Source organism: Nicotiana tabacum, chromosome 9 (assembly GCF_000715075.1).
Source record: "Nicotiana tabacum cultivar K326 chromosome 9, ASM71507v2, whole genome shotgun sequence".
NCBI lineage: Eukaryota > Viridiplantae > Streptophyta > Magnoliopsida > Solanales > Solanaceae > Nicotiana > Nicotiana tabacum.
Genome location: NC_134088.1, coordinates 62268804 through 62288792, shown reverse-complemented (window position 1 = coordinate 62288792; position 19989 = coordinate 62268804). Strand labels below are relative to the sequence as shown.

Below are 19989 nucleotides of genomic sequence, written 5' to 3'. Positions count from 1 at the left end.
TAGTCTACAGATGTGCCATGAACATTACAATGCAAGGTGAAATATGATGCCATTAAACATTACAAGTCACCTCAGGTACCATGCGCCATTCTCAAAACTGTCAAACTATTCTTATGAAAAGCAGAAAGCTAATGCAACTGTAAAATATTTATATGTTTCATTCTGCAAAGTTCTCTTCATGTTCTATGTCGTCCTTCAATAAGGTTCAACTAAAAGTAGGATGGACCTTAGAATGAACATAAATATGGGGAATCACGCTGCATCCACTATATAAAAGGCATTGTGATGTTGCACAATGCAAGGTTTAGCAACCTCTAAGGTTGACCTCCAAGGGTAAATGATACAAATAGAGTTAAATTCAACATAGATCTGAGGTGTAGTGTCAAATCTGGAACCTACACCTGTTGGCTCACCAAACAGCAGAATGTGCCAATTCACGATTTGCACCAAAACTAATCCCGAAACCAGCTGTACGAATAAATAGGTCATGTGGTCTTGGGATGGGAAGGTGCTTATGTGGTTGATATATCACTATCCTTGTGGGGGAGGGAGATCCTCACAAGTCTCTTTCTCCTTGGGTTCAACTGACCTCTTCTTCCAGAGTCAAACAGATAGCTACAACTTTCTTTAAGAATTTAAATCACAGTAATTATTAAAAGGCAGAAACTAAATCATATAATTTTTTTAGTAATAACTCTAAGAAAATCACAGGCAAAATGCAGTTAATCACATGCACTCACAACTGCTTCCTCTTTGATGAATAGTATTAGGGTACCTTTCAGCTCTATTATAGAAGTTGACGCTGCATCATGAGTTTTAACTTAAGTAAATAACACCTGAGTCTATATTAGCTGATTAATTTCATTTAAGGATAAATAAAAAATTCATTCGTTGTTCCGAATAAGAAGAGGTAAAAGGGGGAAACCATGAGTTTCTTCCCAAGGTTCTATCAGAAAAAATATTCAGATTGGTAACCATTGAATGATGCCGAAGGTTGCAGAAGAACCCAGCACGACAAGAGCAATTTACAACCAAGATTAGACTAGTGGAAGGGAGAGTGGGTGAGACTTAGAGACTTGCAGGTGATATTGCTGACGAGAGGAAGCTCAAGCTGGTCTTTTCCTTGTTCTATTACTTATTAAGACTCTTCTTCATATCAGATGCACAGCATATATTGCCTAAGCTTCTGGATGGTGTGAAAATTGGACCAGCGAAAACTACATTTAGCATGCTTCTATTTCAATTGAATCATCCATTATAAGATAAACAGTATTAGGTTCAATTAAATGTCTCATCAAAGGTGGGTTGTGACCACGTCGCTGAAATTTCAGTCACCAAAAAAGAAGGCAAGAATAAGATACTTCATCAGGAATCTATCAACGAGAAAGCTCAAAAAGGTCTCCGAATTGATCACCAGAAACTGTCCTCATTGTCAAGCTCCGACAGTGCTTCCAGTGTGGTCGAGTTGATGATTGGACTTCACCATCTGAACATAACAGCTGACAATCTGTTGGTCTAACCTGTAGTAGTATTCAATCCTTTCCAAAGGTTTCAAGTCCAGGTCAATGAAAGATGCCTAGCAATTTGCAAGCCAAAAGAATCCATTAACACTGGTAAAACCTATGAAGCCAGTCTTGGAACTAGAGAATCTGTGTTTTTCAGAATTAAGTGGATTGCATTAGCATTTACATGGTAACCAATATTAATGCCACACTGTCACCAATCTTGGTTCTAGAGAAACTGCATTTCAGATTAAGTGGATTGCAATAGTATTTAACATGTAAACCAGTATTTATGCCACACCATTAGAATATGGAAACTATTGTGGTATAAAGCCTATCTTGATACAGATTCAAAACTACTAAACGAAGAAGTTGGTTCCATTTCCGGAAAAAAGGAATGATAAAAAAACAGATGAAGGGGGGAGGTATGACTTTTTCTTTTTAGAAGAGAGGGCTTAGGTATGACTTAATGCTATTTAGTCGACACAATAAGTTGCACTAAAGTAAATCAAAATTATGCGACTTTACAATTAAAAATCTTTCAAGTTTTATTGCCATTCTAAGTTGCTCGAATCCTTCGAGATGTGAATTCTAAGATTCGGATCCTAGTACGGATGAAGGTGCGGGGATCCGGCTAAAAATATTTCAAAAAAAATAAAAATATAAATATCTCTAAATTATGAGAATTTTTTGTCGAATACTTACGTATAGCTTGTAAAGTATGAATTTCTCTCAAGTTGTAGATAAGTAAAGGATTGATTTCCTAGATAAGGTATACTATTTTCTTTAAATTTATCCTAGTTTTGGTTCTGATTTTAGGAATCAAATTGTATCTCGTCTCGAATTTTTCCGTCTGTCATGGTCAAAGTACCAAAATCGTTGGACCAGATCCGGTTCGGATCCCATACCTACACCCACACAAGTGTCGTGTCGACACCGGTGCGGCACCTAAACTGTTGTGTCAGAGTAACTTAGTAGACATTAGACCTGAAGTATCACCATATAAAATAAATTCAAGAATGAATTATTCATATTACTCTAGAACCCAAGGCAGGTTGAAAGAAGATTCATTTTACATGGTATAACATGTTATTCTAGATCGAAAGGAGACTAAGCAAAAGAAGGAAAGAGTAATACCTTGCAGTCAAAACTTTGGTTGGTTGATTCTAAGGAGACAATGCTATATGGGGATTCCACATTACCAGCTTCTCTAGGTCTAAAACTAATTATCATACTAAGGTCCTTTGCAGTTGCAGCTATCAAGTAGTCCCTCACAATCTTCAAGCTTTCCTCCATCGACATTGAATGCAGAGAGTTATATCTCTTCGATGATTGATCTTTATCTAGTTGTCCACATACCATGCAAGGCTGAGAAATAACATTATAATATGGGTGAATTGCACCTTCAATGTCAGTTGTGTCTAGCTTCTGGACTTCAAGAAGCCGATTTAACAACTCTGAACTACAGACAGTCTTGGAGATGAGCTCTAGAAAATATTGTGTCCGCATGCCCTCTTCTGCCTGAATTACATGCTTGAGCGAATCTTCAAATGCTTTACCAACTTCACAACTGGTAGTGTCTGCACCACCACCCAAACCACCAATTATGAGAGAACCATCCAGGAAAACCCGAAAATTATTCTGTGGGGTCTTAAAAAGGTTGTTTATTGCCTTGCGTACTCTGTCTCTGGATCCAGAGAATAAATCCAGAGGATCATATGCACTAACCTCTGATATCTGATATAGGGCAAGTACCAAAAAGAAACAGAAATGAGTGTTAATGTAAGTGGAAAGTGAATATAGTATAAAAGTGACCCACAAAAAGTTTTAAAAATTCTGCCAGTACAATGAGATGGAATGGAATTAAGAAATCCACCAGAGGGATTTAAAAAATTCTGGCAATACAATGATGGAATGGAATTAAGAAATCCACCAGAGACAGCTTTATCTCAAGAATAAATTGCAGATAGAACAATATTACCTTTCCTTGGTTCAATTTTAGAGCCTGATGCATTTGAAAACGAGTTACACTCTTTTTAATAGCATTATCTTCTGCGATAAATTCTGAGTGTGGAAGGAATCCACACTTAGGCTGGCTTCAAAAAAAAGAAAATGGAGATAGCCGTGAGAAAACATACTATGGAAACGTATAGAAAACAGTTTCATTTTAAAAGAAGAAGAAGAAGAAAACGCTGCATAAAGAGGAAGACTAACTAAAGCTTTTAGGATACAAGTACCTTAATTTCTACAGAAATGCTGCATGCCTCTTTACACATACCTGACAGTAGGAGAACGTGAGTACCATAAGAAATCAATGTAAATACAATAAATGTCCATATCTAAGCCTGCTTGGTTAGTATGTAGACGATTATAAAGCTAGCTATCCACTGCGAATTTTTGTTGTTCTTTTTCAAGAAACAAACAGAAATTGCAGTTATATTGTTAGTAGTAGCATGAAATTGATTTAACCACAAAGTATTTACAAAATCAGGACATAAAAATTAAAACCATTTTTGCACTCAAACAATTGAAAGTAATATAGGAAGGATTATGACCTTAGAAAACAGAGGTATTTACTGAGTTTTATGTTTTATTGGTCTATTAAATGGGACGCCAATTACTATTGTTCTCTTTTTATTTGATAGGTCCATGCTAACAGCTTTCTGTAATATAATGTTCAGTTCTTTACTACAGGGTATGAAACATGTGCATGTTAACATTTTAGTGATGAATCAAGGGATAAAGAGGATTTGAAAATTATTACCGAGTGGGAACATTGAATGATCGGACATGAGCATAACAGAAACACATAGGGGATTGACCTTTGCAGCATCAACACGCCAAGCAGGACGCTGTGAGAGGACATTGCTTTCAACGGTTTCCAGAAATTCTTGGGTCACCTGAATGCTAATCTGTCAAAGAAAAGGGAAGAAACAAGATGTAGATATTTAACCATGCTCCTATATAGGCAACTGAATATATCGAATCAGCTAGAAAAGGAAAACAAAATTTACAACCTTGCAAAACTTAATCTTCAAACTCATAGATCATCATAAATTGATGGTCTAAATTTATTCTATCCAAACAATAAATAAAGAATGCACATACAAAAGAGCAACTGCATAGATAGATGCTCTAGGATCTTAAAGGATCAAAAACTCATTGAAAATGTGCCGAATGCCTTATTATTAACTGCAGAAAAGAAGTATCTGGAAAAGGGAAAAAATTATTTTTCTTCTATTCATATATTAGAAAAGATGATATACAGAAAACCAGATCAGATACGAAATGACAAGAATCTAGCAGCATAACACACCCCTGCATCAACGTGTCTAGGACCCAAAAGCGGGCACATCACATGCTGCACAAAATAGTGCTGAGCTATTTCCCTTGTAGGAGCTGATACAATCTCATTAACTTCTTTCCACAAGACGCATTCCTGATTGGTTAGACCTAAATAACCATTCCCATTTTCAGACCCATTCCTTGGTACCTTCTGTATCCGCAATACTTTTCCAACCTAACAAAAAGGAATAGAAATGCACTTAAGAAATCAAACCCTTTTCAGACTTAACAAAATATGATGCTCCAGAACACTTCCACTAATCAGTTTTACATTTTATTTGGTACAATTCTTCAGTGCAAAAAAAGTAAAATCATTCCTGGATCAAAGAAAAATCTCCCTTTTTTCAAGAAAATCAACAAGCATTCTTAAACCATTTGCTAAGCAAGAAAGGAGACCCAATTACTCTTCCGTAGTTTATTTGCACAGGAATCACTTCTTCAACCAACAATAATATTTGTGGGGTAGAGGGCAGTGGCGGAGCCAAGAATTTTAATAAGGGAATTCAAAAATTTTGAACTTGTGACCTAAAGCAATTTTTGAACTACCTTTGTAACTACAATGAAAACGTCTCTTATATCAGGGGGATTCAAAAGTTTATATATACAAAAATATTATTTTTGCCCTATTTGCGCAGTACGATTTTCCAACAGAGGGGATTCAACTGAAATCCCTTCCTTGACTGTGGCTCCACCACTGGTTTGGGTGGGGGGGGGGGGGGAGGAGGGAAGGGAGAAAACTTAAGAATACATACCTTGAGTAAGGTGAAACAGGTTCCAAACAAAGCAAAATGAATAATGAGTATTTATACAGCCAATCCCAAATAACTTGGAGTGAAAGCATAGTAGTTATTGCAGTCGTTTTCTGATGAGTGGGTAAAATACATGAACTTATTCATGCAAAAGTGCCAACTATTACCATAAAATGGTTATGTGAAAAGCAAAGAATTTCATGGTGGATCTTCCTAAAAAACTTTTTGAAAAAAAATGGAATTAATATTCATCTATCCTAGAATCTTTTCTTATAAATATACTGCCAAAAAGGCATCACCTTTTTTCTGCTAAAAAGAGTTCCTACACAGTGAAGAGAATGAAAAGAAGGGGGAAAACAGGAAATTGAGACATACAAAATCAGAACGGGTTCCATTATAAGCAAGAACCAGGTTGACAGCCCCTTCTCCTCTGTAAGTCCATTCTCCTGCATCCTTCGCCTCCAACACCACAGCCATCTGCTAACCTAATATAAATACACATTTATATATATATATTTCTAAGAAGAATAAATCATACTTAATAGGTAATTCGAGCCGAGAAGAATGTTGTTACAATAGAGAAATTTATAAAGAAATGTACCTGAGAATTGGAAATGCGGAGATTGTGGATTTACTTATTTAGAAGGGGGTGGTGAAAAAGGAAAACAGGAAAATCCTAGCAACTCGGCGGATTACCGGATCGGAGACGCCGAGGATTACTCTGTGACAGAGAGTGGCTTATTGATTAGTTCCTATGATGTTTGGTTGGGACTGGGGGATTGTGGGGACACCTGTTGCGGCTTATTATTAAATGCGCTGACGTCATGTGCGTGAAGCTTTGGATTTATGTCTTCTCACACTTACACAAGGGTGTTGCCCAAACACATTCCCGCAAGTATACGTGATCGTCAAGTAATAGAGTAGTTAATAAAATATCATTTTTTCAGAAACTTATGATTAACTTTTGACTGATTCAAACTCAAATAACTTATCGATTCAAGAGATTTCTCACAAAATATGTAAGTGACTAATTTACTACGTAAGAGACTATCAAGTAATGAAATAACTGGAAATCAACCACAACACTTACTCGCCATAAGAATCTGTCGAGTTCTTACTCGCATATTCAAGCTAACTTAATGCCTATATGTCTATGGAATTAGGATTAACAAGAATGCATTTATATTTCCTGTATTTCAACCAAGCAAGGCAATTATGTATATTTCTATCCTAATTGCGAATCCGTTCCCCGATGCCCGGGTTTAAAAACTTGCTCTATTTAATTCTATATACAATCTAGAATTTTCACTTTCGAGTTCAACTCTAGATTCGTAGATAGTATTTCACTATTAACTACTCAGCAAAATAATTAAAAACAGAATTAAATAAACAACCCAATATGATAAAATCAAACTCGTCAATTTCAACTTCAAACGTCAACATTCATGTAGCACCCCATGACCCCAGAACAATAGGGTTCTTAGCTACTCATGTTCATACAATCATCAAAAATAATATTTTCAAACATAAAATCAATGAATACTAGAAGAATAATGGAAAAATCGATCAAATTCGTGCTCCCGAGTGTTTCGTACTTTTGTTTCTCTCTCAAAGTCACGTCATCCCCCTCAAAATAGGTTTAGGTTGGCTTTTATATGAGTTGGGGGCGTCTTGGGGTCGAAATAATCGAGTCCCGGTCGAAATAGGACATGTTCCCGTTTTGAGCGTCCAGGGCAGTGTGGGGCGCTGGCCTTGGCGCTCAACTTTCCAACTTTCTGTTTTGTGTGCCACAGGCAGCGCCCCACGCTGCTTGTGGCCCTCAAATGTGCATGTTTGCCATTTCTTCCCATTTTCGCTCCAATTCGCGCACTTTCGTCCCAAATCGCATCCAAATGATTCCTACACAGAGAAGTAATACAAATTAGCACAAATCATCATATTATACATCCGAAATCTACGAGACATGAGCATAATGCGAGGCAATATACATCAAAATATGCATACATTAAGATGCATATCAACACCCCACACTTAGACTCTTGCTCGTCCTCGAGCAATGGAACTACATTAACATACCCCAAAACGTACCTATCACTATGAAAGAGCAATTCACAATTAATTCAATCAAACACTATATCTTTTGACTATGGTCGATATCGGCAATTAAGCATGAACACACGAATTTCACATTCTTCCCGTTTTTAGACTAGTCCAAGTATACACAATGCGATTCAACCAACGCAAACAACCTCCCCATAACCACCCTACCTCAAGAGACGACTCGTTACCACTAAGCATCCTCAACTCATGCACTCACCCAACAAAAGAAATGTACAACATCACCAATCCGTCATGAGACGAAGTGCCCTCACCACAAGCAAAAGAGTGAATATAGAAGTAGTCCATACGTTCAAATATGCCATTGAACATAAATTAAGGACATCATACTATTGAACAAAATTCGCTCACTCTCACAATGTGCATCCCGTGGTCGTACCATAAGCTTGCCCGTAGTGTACATCTCTACTAATGTAAGCTAGCCAAATCTAAAATCAATTAGGACTTTAAGATTGTAATGTAGGCTAAGGGATGGGTAGGATACATTTAGAAATAGTGACTAACCCTCCTAAGCACTTTAATACATTATCCTCACAAATCGAGCATATATTCTTCTCAACCAATTCACTCGCCATAAACCATATCTAACATAGCCCTCTTTTCAATTAAGCACTTCTATATCTCTACTAGCACGAATTAGAAGGACTAGGAGGTGTGTGTTTTTCTACATTATTTGAACTATATATATTTTTTTTCTTTTCTTTTCTCCACACACTCCACATTAAGGTTCATCGGCTAGTGACCTTTTTTTCTTTCATAATTTTAATGCACCTTAAGGGCCCTTCCATGGTTCCACTAAAAAGCCACACCCCAATCTCTCACCTTAGTGACTAAGTGTCTTAGGAGGTAAAGGTTAAACAAGCTCAAATTAAGAACAAAATAGGGATACGACTTGTAGTGTTAGAAGAAAAGGTCTATAGGCTCAAAGGGGCTAGCAACGAAAAATTTTATTTGTGAGTGACAAACACTTCTATGGTCAAGCAAGAAATGCCTACGTCATCTCCTAGACTAGCACAACTTGACTATTTCGCTTCGATTAACACACGTGGTAAGTTCTAGACTATACAAGATATCACAAAATATCACCAATCCTTACACACACATTGCACTCGACTCAATCAAGACGGTTATGTTCGACTCTCAAGTCAAGCAAGCACAGCGAGTTGAGAATTTTTAAGCTCTAATGCACTAGGTGGCATACAAGTCAACCAATTGAGAAAAAGGCGTCAAAGAGTAGGCTACTTAATTTACTTTGCATTACAACTCAAATCAAATATTCAGGAAGATAGAGTGCATGCCATAACGTAACGTGCCCATACCAAACATGTCAACAGGTACCTCGGAGCACTTTAGTTTCTCCCTATCCTATTCCTAAAAAAATAAAAATAAATAAAAAAAAAGCCCGGTTCGAGCTACACCCTTGGAAAAGTACTGGCGTCCAAATAAAAACCAAGGGATACTACCTAACTATCCTAAAAAGAATGAAAGAAAATCTTTTTGGTATATTTAATCGGACTTTAATCCCTTAAGAAAATTATCCAACAGATCCATCGTTGGGACAAGTCCAAGTTTTTTTTTACTAGCTAATTAGACTATGTGAGTTCTCAACTAAGCTAAACAAACAACAACACACTAACAATAAATTTTTTTTATACAATTACAAGTCAGGAAGTATTCCCCCACCCATACTTAAACAATGCATAGTCCCCGATGCATAACTAATTCAAAACAAAGTAAGGTGGAAAGAAATAACTCCCTGCTAGTCGGAGTCCGCCTCTTCAGGATGCCCACCAGTTGCGGCTCTGGGCTCATCATCATCTCCTAAGGCCACCAAAGCCATAGGCCCCATAACTTCATCATCATGCGCATCCTCATCATCAGATCCCTTGTAAGTGTTCTCATCCTCAGACAGATGGATGGGACTACCCGGTGCTATGCCCAATATCTCCTTGGAAGAACTGGAGAGATCATTTCGCAAATGCATGCGCTCCTCATCCGACACCTCTAGCCTACTCATTATCACATTGGGGGAACTATAAAGATACTTGTTAAAATTTTCGTCCCTCTCATTCCTTGCAGCCTGGCTTAGCTTTGATGTGGACTCCAGCACGGATGTGATGTCTAGCAATGACTTGGGTGCCTCATCTGCCTCATCATATCCTGGATACTCCGGTACCCCACGAGATAGCATGTACTGCATCCGGAGGTTTCCAACGAAAAGCCTTTTGATCCTTCCCCCAAAGCGGGTGCGGGCCATCTCCCCAAGCATGAGCTCACCCACATTTATGGGTCGACCGGTCATCAGAAAGTAGATCACATACACTCGAGCTCGAGTGCATTCACTGTTATGCTCGACGGGCATCAATCTAGAATGCATGAAGTTTTGACATACCTTAGTCGTCTTGTTGAAGTCAAAACGAAGCATCTCAAGGTGGGCATTTCCCTTAGTCCGCATCCACTTGTATTAGAATCCACGCCAAAAATGGTGTGACATATTGCCCGGTAGCGCGGACTCTTGACAAACTTTTGTAGCCGCTGTGGATTAGGGCTATCAACTCCCAAAAATGCATACAAGGATCTCATGTCCAGTGGCATATCCTTCCCTCGGACACATGATTGGAACAAGTTTGCATTCCAATTGGTGTATAGCTTGCGCACCATGCTCAGATTTGCAGGGCCCGGGCATTCTATAAGTTTCTCCATCTTCATCTCTACCAACCGGGCAAGCACCCCCGAGAAGTTCTTTTCTAGGGCCTTCACATTAATCCCCATTTCGGAGATATATTTCCCATATGGCACAAAGTTATCATGCCATTTGATGGCGTCTTCTCGAACTAGATCCACCCGAGGTCGTGGTGGCCTTGTCGACTTGCTAGCAACCTGCTTTCCCTTAGCTTGCCGGGAAGAACCTTTACCTTTCTTGCATTTTTTGGGAGGGAGAGTAGTGGCGGAGGACTTTCCCACCCTTTTTCCTTTGGCGGCACTGTCACAAGCCATAGCAACCTACACACGACAAACACAAAGGTGAGAATGAATCAAGAAATTCACCTAAGGTCATCGTGAGAGGCAAAGATGACCCCACACTTAAAATCGAAGGCGATGTATAATCTACTCACAATAGTGGTTCAAAGTGCACGCAATGATAGAGTCAAATTTACTACACTAATATAGTACATTAACTACTACTTACAAGAGTTTACAACAAGACAACATACCCCCAAACACCCCACACTTCGCCCAACCGCATATACAACCACACTCGGCTACTCAGACTTTACCGGTGTTCAATTCACTCTTTTAGGCATTTTAACAAATACCTTGTGGGCATCAATTTTTCTTCTCTTATTTCAATAATGGTGGAGCAAGGCGGCCCTCCCAATTTTACACGAAGTAGAGGGAATTGTAGTTTACTACTTCAAATACAACTTCACAACCAATATTGGCAACTAATTTCGTGCACAATAGGGCCACCCACCATAACATCAAAACATGTCAAAAAGACCTAGGTGATTGGGGGTTGTTGGAGAAGGAGAACTAAAAAGACACTAAGAGGAGAACAAACTTTTGAAAAATCTTTAATGAAACGACGATAAAAACCTGCATGGCCCAAGAAACTGTGAATGCCCTTGACGGATGTCAGTGGGGGCAATTTTTCAATCGCCTCAACCTTAGCTTTGTCTACCTGCAAACCATTTTTGGACACCTTGTGCCCCAAGACTATACCTTCACGTACCATGAAATGGAACTTTTCCCAGTTTAGCACCAAGTTTGTCTCTTCACACCTATCAAGCACTCTATCAAGGTTTATTAAACAATTATCAAAAGAAAACCCAAACACAGAAAAATCATCCATGAACACTTCCACAAATCTTTCAACCATCTCAGTAAAAATAGCCATCATACACCTTTGAAAAGTCGCAGGTGCATTACAGAGACCAAAAGGCATTCTCTTAAACGCATACATGCCATAGGGACACGTAAATGTAGTTTTCTCTTGGTCCTCTAGGCTATAGCAATCTAATTATACCCCGAAAAGCCATCTAGGAAATAGTAGTATTCCTGTCCGGCTAATCTATCAAGCATTTGATCAATAAGGGAAAGGGAAAGTGGTCCTTTTCGGGTGGCATTGTTTAGTTTTCTATAATCAATGCAAATTTTCCACCCAGTCACAGTTCTTGTGGGAATCGGGTCATTATTTTCATTAACCACTATAGTCATCCCCCCTTCTTAGGCACACATTGGACGGGGCTTACCCATTTGCTAGTCAGAGATTGGAAATACAATACTTGCGTCAAAACACTTAATCACTTATTTTCTTACCACATTTTTCATGATTGGATTTAAGTGGCGTTGTTGCTCTACATTTGGATTGTGCCCCTCCTCCATGAGGATTTTATGCATGCAGAAAGCTGGACTAATGCCTATAATGTTAGACAACATCCACCCTATTGCTCGCTTGTGCTCACGTAGCACTCTCAGTAGCTTTTCTTCCTGCAATTTAGACAAGTCAGAAAAAGCAATAACAGGTAAATTGTCAGAACCACCCAAATAAGCATATTGAAGGTGAGGGGGCAAGAGTTTAAGTTCCAGTTTTGGAGCTTCTTCAATCGACGGCTTTGGAGGAGGCCTACTTGTCCTATTTAGGGGCTCAAAGGGGTTTAATCCCTGCATGTAAAGCACATGATGCATCTAGGATATGCATCATCTCCTCAACCTCATCATCAATCTCCAAGCTGTCAAAAAACATGATTGCTTTCTCTAGTAAATCGTGTTGATGTACACTCGTGTCAATAAGTTGCTCATTCACCTCCACAACAGATATCATAGAGAGCTCCTCATAATGGTGGGGAAGTTGGATCATCTTGTAGACATTAAAAACTGCTTCCTTATTGTCCACCCTCATAATCATTTTTCCCTCTCTCACTTTAATAATTGCATCACATGTAGCCAAAAGAGGTCGTCCCAATATGATTGGAACTTGTTCATCAACCTTATAATCTAGGGTAATGCAGTCCGCGAGGAAGATGAATTTTCCAATTTGCAGCAACACATCTCCAATCACTCATTCAGGGTAGGCTATGGACCTATCAGTTAGTTGCAACATCATTGTGGTTGGTCTTGGAGCTCCCACACCCAATTGTTTGAACAAGGACAAGGACATCAGATTTATGCTCGCCCCCAAATCACAAAGAGCATGACCCACATCGATATTACCAATCCGCACAAGGATGGTGAAATTGCCAGTATCATTAAGCTTTTAAGGAAGCTTGTTTTGGACTCTTGAAGTGCACTCCTTAGTAAGTGCGACTTTCTCGAATTCAGTCAATCTCCTCTTGTGAGCCACTATATCTTTTATGTACTTAGCATATTTTGAAATTTTGCGAAGTACATCTACCAATGGAATATTCAATTGAACCTGACTCAACATAGAGAGGACTTTGTTGAACATGCAGTCATCATTCTTCTTCTGCAATCTTCGGAGAAAAGGTGGTGGCGGCCTTGTAGCATTCACTGGCTCTGAACTTGCATCATCTTTATTTGACTCATATGTTGCCTTAGGAATCAACTCCCCTTCAGGTATAGGCTTGTCTTTTCTCTTCTTTGGCACTTCTTCTAAATCCCTCCCGTTTCTGAGTGTAACTGCAATAACTTGAGGGTTCTTCTTTGTATCATTGGGAAGAGCGCCTGCAGTTCTAGTATTTTGATTTGACACTAACTGCCCCATTTGTCTCTCGAGATTTATGAAATCGTTCCGAAGTTGTTGGTTGTCAAGCAGCAACTTCTTCAACAAGTCATTTGTGCTCTCCTCTACTTGCTAGGGTGGCTTCTGAGGTTGATTAAAATTTCCTTGGGGCCTATAATGATTCTGAGTTGGCTGATTTCCACCCCAGGAGAAGTTAGAATGATTCTTCCAATTTGGATTGTAAGTATTCCCATATTGTGCATACTAGTTCATCAGACCTCTGCTCTGTTGCCCTACATAGTAGATAGATTCAGGATTCGTGGGGCACATGTCACTTGTGTGACTGTCACCATATAATTCGCAGCAAGTAGACATCTATTGTACATGTTGCATTTGTTGTGTTTGGTGCATTGTCATTTTATTCATCTGATTTGCCAATTTTGCTATATCTGCTCTCATGGCTGAGAAGTTATCAAGCTCAATTACACCGGCTACTTTCTGTTTAATTGCTCTTCATGATTCCCCATCTCCTTGCCAATTATGATCATTAGCAGTGAAGTTGTTTAGCAGGAGCTGGATTTCACTATACGGCCTCGCCATGCAACTACCCCCACAAGCTGAATCAAGATTCATCTTTGATGTCTCGTGTAGCCCATCAACGAAAGTATGACCCAACACCTCATCAGTCTGATAATGATGCAGTCAGTCTCTGAGTAGATTCTTGTATCTTTCCCAAGCTTGACGAACAGTCTCGGTTATCCCATTGTTGGAACCTAAGAATCTGGCTCCTCAGCGACTTTGTCTTCTTAGTGGGGAAAAACTTGATTAAGAATTTCCTTGCTAGATAATCCCAAGTGTGGATTGAGTTCGCAGGATCCTTTTGCAGCCATTCCTTAGCTTCCCCTAGCAGTGAAAAAGGGAAGCAGTGTCAGCTTGACATAGTCCTTGGAAACGTTCGGATAATTGTAAGTGTCCGTAATTTCCAAGATGTTCTGAATGTGCCTCTGCGGGTCTTCATGAGATAGACCCACATATTGCCCTGTGGACTGAATCAACTGTACCATGTACTGTTTGAGTTCAAAGTGACCCATGATATCAGGCTTCATAATTGCCTGAGTCATAAGAGCCAGATTGGGCCTTGCAGCTTCTATCACCGGACGCTCTTCATTACCTGCCATCTCTATTAGTTGTGGTTGAACTAAAATGTCCAACTCTCTTTCTATTCTAGTTCTAGCTTCGACTTCCCTCCTCACTCTGTGAAATGTTCGTTCAATTTCAGGATCAAGAGCAAATAGGTTGTTTGTGCTTCTACTCCTCCGCATTCAAGAGAAGAGCCTGCGTTAACCAAACAAGATAAGCTGAAAATTAAAACTTGAACAAATAACCAATAAAAGCTTAACTCAGTCAAGTAGCTAATTTATAAGTCCTCGACAACGGCGCCAAAAACTTGTTGCAACCAAACACACGGACGCAAGTATACATGGTCATCAAGTAATAGAGTAGTGAGTATACATTGTTCCACGGAGACTTATGATTAACGTTTGACTGATTCAAACTCAAATAACTTATCGATTCAAGAGATTTCTCACAAAATGTGTAAGTGACTAATTTACTACCTAAGAGACTATCAAGTAATGAAATAACTGGAAATCAACCATAACACTTAAGTAATTTTGAATAAAAAACAGTAGGAGAGAGTATTCCAGGGTCATAGGCTAGCTAACAATCTTGTTGCGTTCTTGGGTTAAAATGACTAATTTATTTATCTGGGTTGTTGATTGACATGGTTGATATTGCTCATAAGAATCTGTCGAGTTCTTACTCACCTATTCAAGCTAACTTAATGCCTATATGTCTATGGAATTAAGATTAATAAGAATGCATTTATATTTTCTGTATTTCAACCAAGCAAGGCAATTAGGTATATTTCTATCCTAATTGCGAATCCGTTCCCCGATGCCCGGGTTCAAGAACTTGCTCTATTTAATTCTATACACAATCTAGAATTTCCACTTTCGAGTTCAACTCTAGATTCGTATATAGTATTTCACTGTTAGCTACTCAGCAAAATACTTAAAAACAGAATTAAATAAACAACCCAATATGATATAATCAAACTCGTCAATTTCAACTTCAAACGTCAACATTCATGTAGCACCCATGACCCCAGAACAATAGGGTTCTTAGCCACTCATTTTCATACAATCATTAAAAATAATATTTTCAAACATAAAATCAATGAATACTAGAAGAAGAATGGAAAAATTGATCAAATCCGTGCTCCCGAGTGTTTCGTACTTTTGTTTCTCTCTCAAAGTCACGCCATCCCCCTCAAAATAGGTTTAGGTTGGCTTTTATATGAGTTGGGGGCGTCTTGGGGTCGAAATAATCGAGTCCTAGTCGAAATAGGACATCTTCCCGTTTTGAGCGTCCAGGGCAGCGTAGGGCGCTGGCCCTGGCGCTCAACTTTCCAACTTTCTTTTTTGTGCGCTACAGGCAGCGCCCCACGTTGTTTGTGGCCCTCAAATGTGCACGTTTGCCTTTTCTTCCCATTTTCGCTCCAATTCGCGCACTTTCGTCCCAAATAGCATCTAAATGATTCCTACATATAGAAGTACCACAAATTAGCACAAATCATCATATTATACATCCGAAATCTATGAGACATGAACATAATGCGAGGCAATATACATCAAAATATGCATACATTAAGCCGAACATCAGTAGGGGCGTGTGTACATGGATCAGGTTGGTTCAATTGTTATCAAAATATTATATCGATTTTGGGTTGGTTCGGTTTTTTCGATTTTTCGGGTTTATTGTTATATGAATATTATTTCAGTCTTACTTTGTTAATCTTTTGATAAGTAAATATATGTTTAGACAAAATCGACAAACATATGATCTATTAACATATTCTTATGGGAGAATTTTCTTAGTAACATATGATATTTATTTTTTTAGTCGTTTGACAATAATTTTTTGGTTGATGTACACTTTCACGGTTAACTTGTATAGGATAAAATTGTTTTATATTAAATGCTCGAATGATTGCATGACACGTGAAATTGGAGGCAAACGAAATATAAATTGAATGGAAACTAAGACCGAAGACAACAGTTTCGGCTGGTACCGAGTAGATCCCGAAGGGAACGCGGTCAACGGAAGCAAACGAATGTTTGTCACCAGATGACATTTAATGAAGAATATTCCTTAGTATTAAATATGCAGCCGTTGTAGCAAATTTTGACATTCATGGCCTGCCGTTACATATTCATCAATGGCCTCCTTTATTGTCATTTAAGAGGGGCTTGATCCTAGGATCTTGTTCCCTAGGTATAGCTATAAATAGTGACTTCAACAACCATTGTAACGCACGAAATCTCTAGCAAACCTTATGCTACACTTTATTCTCAAGCTAAATAACACAACTTTATTTTCTGTCTAATACTGTTCTTATCGGTATCTTCGGAAGCCTTGCTCCCGGAACTAGGCTGCTTGCCATTTTCTTCGATTTCAATGCTCAGTCTTATTTTTCATTTAATTTATTTATCATTTTGGGATCAAATCAATTCGCTTGTTTATAAACCACACAACAAATTCAACTGTACCATTTTACGGGTAAACAGTTTGACGCCCACTGTGGGCTTTAGACAGCTGCGTAATTTAGTTGATCCTTGAGTCTATTACTAACTTGTTTGATTCTTTGTTTCATAGCAAAATTAAAAAAAATAGCAGCTAATGATGTCATCATCACACACAATGTTGCGGCACACAAAAATCTGCCTAAACATGAGGATTTAATCAGCGACACCCGCAACGAGGGAGACGTAGCAACTCCGGTCCATGGAGGGAAATATCCCTGACATGTGCGGGAGACAACTCCTGATGACGAGCACGTTGCGAAAATAGTAAGGATCTTAAGAGAGCAGCAAAAGGCCATCATGGGCCATCTCTCAAGGTAAGACCATGTCATGACAGAACTAAAGTAGGCATTATCAGGCGCTTCCAACGACGTGAATGGAAGAGGCCATGTTCCTCCCGGCGCTCCTGCAAATCAAACAATTCAAAGAGTTGATAACAACACCCCGAGGGGTGAATTCGACTTCGACGGAGCCCGGGGGATCGGTAGCGGATCTGGTAACGACAACGGCAATGATCCCTTCAAAACCAAACTCATGAGGTTCATGAGGGAAATGAACGAGCGGATGGATCATAATGCAAAAGAGTTCCACGCTCGAATGGACCAAATTCCGGGCGCACCACCAGTGTTGTAGGGCCCTGACTCGAAGAAGTACACCCAACTGCCGTTCAAACGAGTGCAGCGCCAGAATTGATTCGGAAACTGTTCAAAATGGCAGACATACCAAAGTTTGATGGAAATTCAGACCCTCAGGAGCATATCACAACTTATACAACAACGGTGAAAGGAAACAACTTGGCCCAACATGAGATTGAGTCGGTTCTACTAAATAAATTCGGAGAAACCCTCACGAAAGGGGCCTTGACATGGTATTCGCTTTTACCCGAGCATTCAATTAATTCTGTTTAAATGCTCGCAGATTCTTTCATCAAGGCCCATGCCGGGGTTAGGGCCCGGAAGGCGGACATATTCACAATTTTGTAAGGAGAGACCAAATTGCTGCGTGAGTTCGTGATCAGATTCCAGAAAGAAAGGATGATGTTACCGGCCATGCTAGATGAATCGGTAGTTGAGGCATTTACTAAGGGGTTGAACCCGAGGAGCTCCGATGCCTCCCGAAAGCTAAAAGAAAGCCTGCTCGAGTTCCAAGCAACCACATGGGCAGATGTCCATAACCGTTATGAATCAAAAATAAGGATAGAAGATGATCAGCTCGAGTTTCCGGCATCAACCAAGGGTCGGGATCGAGAAAAGAATAGGGATACATCTAAAGATGATTTTGATGCAGATCGACGATCTTCTAAGGGCCAGTTCTTGCCCTACGAGAGGCCCGAAAGATGCGGCAGTAAAGGGTTCTGGTCAGCGGATAGGTTTGCCCCCGATAGAAGAACTGATCGCAGCCGAAACAACAGGTCGTTGTAGGACAAAGAGGTATCGGGTTCCCAGGATTCCACTTATCCCAAGCTCTCAGAGTATAATTTCATTGTTAGTGTAGTGGAGCTGATAGTGGCAATGCGAAACATCAAGGAAGCATGGTTCCATCAAAGATATGGGAAGACCCGCCTCGACTAACTATTATGGTTGCAGCCGAGACAACGCAAAACCCTCAAAGATAGGGGAAGACCCTCCTCGACTAACTATTAACATGATTTTCGGGGGAGGGGGGAGGGAGGGGAGTGAGTTTAACAGTGTAACTTTCTCGATAGCCAAGAAGACAAAGGTATCAGTGACTCATAGCAAGAGACTCCGGGAAGTCGCCAAAGAAGACATCACCTTCATGAAAGAAGACGCTAATGGACTTCTTCTGCCGCACAACGATGCCCTGGTAATTTCTCTTAACATTCTAGATTTCAAGATTAAATATGTTTTGGTTGACCCAGGAAGTTCAGCCAACATCATTCAATAGAGAGTGTTGGAACAAGCCAAACTAACCGGAAGTGTCATTCCGGCAACAAAGCTCCTTGCCGGGTTCAACTTATCGAGTGTGACAACCGGGGGGGGATCTTGCTACCTACGAATGTCGAAGGGGTCACGAACACCACCTTATTTGAAGTGGTGGATAGCGACATGGGCTACAACATAATTCTTGACAGACCATGGTTACATGAGATGAAGGTCGTACTATCAACATATTACCAACTGCTGAAATTTCTGACTCTATAGGGAATCAAACAAATAAGAGGAGATCAACCGGTAGCAAGTGAAATGAACGTGGTATCAGTTTCCAGTAGTAAAGGGAAATAACTCAACACATAGCAATTACAGGAACCGATGCCTACTCCCGAACCAAGCGAAGATGACAAAAGGGATGAGTCGTCGGAATCCAACCAAGTACCAAGATATTTTTAGGTACCTGAAGAAAACGACGTGACCAAGTCCACGGCAGAAGAACTTAAACAAGTGGCTTTGTTCGAAAAATTCCTGGAGAGAAACTTTCACTTAGGGATAGGACTCAACCCCGAGCTCAGGTCAGGAATTATTGATTTTCTTAAAACTAACGTTGATTGTTTCGCATGATCGCACGCGGATATGATAGGTATCCCGCTAGAGATGGCCGTGCACAAGCTAAGCCTGGACCCAAGCATCCCACCAGTAAGCCTGAAGAAGTGCAAAATAGCCGAGGTCAAAAATAGGTTTGTGAAAGAAGATGTAACTCAGTTACTTGACACCGATTCAATCCGGAAGGTAAAGTATCCCGACTGGCTAGATAATGTAGTTGTAGTTTCGAAAAAGAATAACAATTTCGAATGTGCATAGATTATATGTTACACCCCATATTTTCGTACGTAAGAGTACATCGTAAGACAATTGATATAAGCTCAGAAATGAGATCATCTTTGAAATATTTAAGATCATGATTAAAGTAAGTTAATCATGTTACCTTGGAGCTTAAAAATATTTATGATCCTGAATAACAAGTACCAAGAGGGTTAGAAAGCTTAGAAGCTA

At 39.5% G+C, this 19989-nt stretch overlaps 1 protein-coding gene across 3 annotated transcripts; it reads right to left on the bottom strand.

Annotated features, from left to right (window-relative positions):
- Positions 1–1237: 1237 nt before the first annotated feature.
- Positions 1238–6370, bottom strand: LOC107773014 (inositol-pentakisphosphate 2-kinase-like). Of its 3 annotated transcripts, none has more exons than XM_075221705.1 (8): positions 6198–6370; positions 5972–6081; positions 4819–5022; positions 4267–4414; positions 3740–3780; positions 3484–3594; positions 2640–3239; positions 1238–1576 (listed from the first exon to the last, which is right to left on the bottom strand). In XM_075221705.1, exons 2-8 carry the CDS (start codon positions 6071–6073, stop codon positions 1433–1435), a joined length of 1350 nt encoding a protein of 449 aa, XP_075077806.1. In that variant the 5' UTR covers positions 6074–6081; positions 6198–6370; the 3' UTR covers positions 1238–1432. The 3 variants fall into 3 exon arrangements, with proteins under 3 accessions (XP_075077806.1, XP_075077807.1, XP_075077808.1); XM_075221706.1 differs by having other exon boundaries at positions 5972–6073; positions 6198–6369; XM_075221707.1 differs by having other exon boundaries at positions 1530–1649; positions 6198–6367.
- Between the last annotated feature and the right edge of the window lie 13619 nt (positions 6371–19989).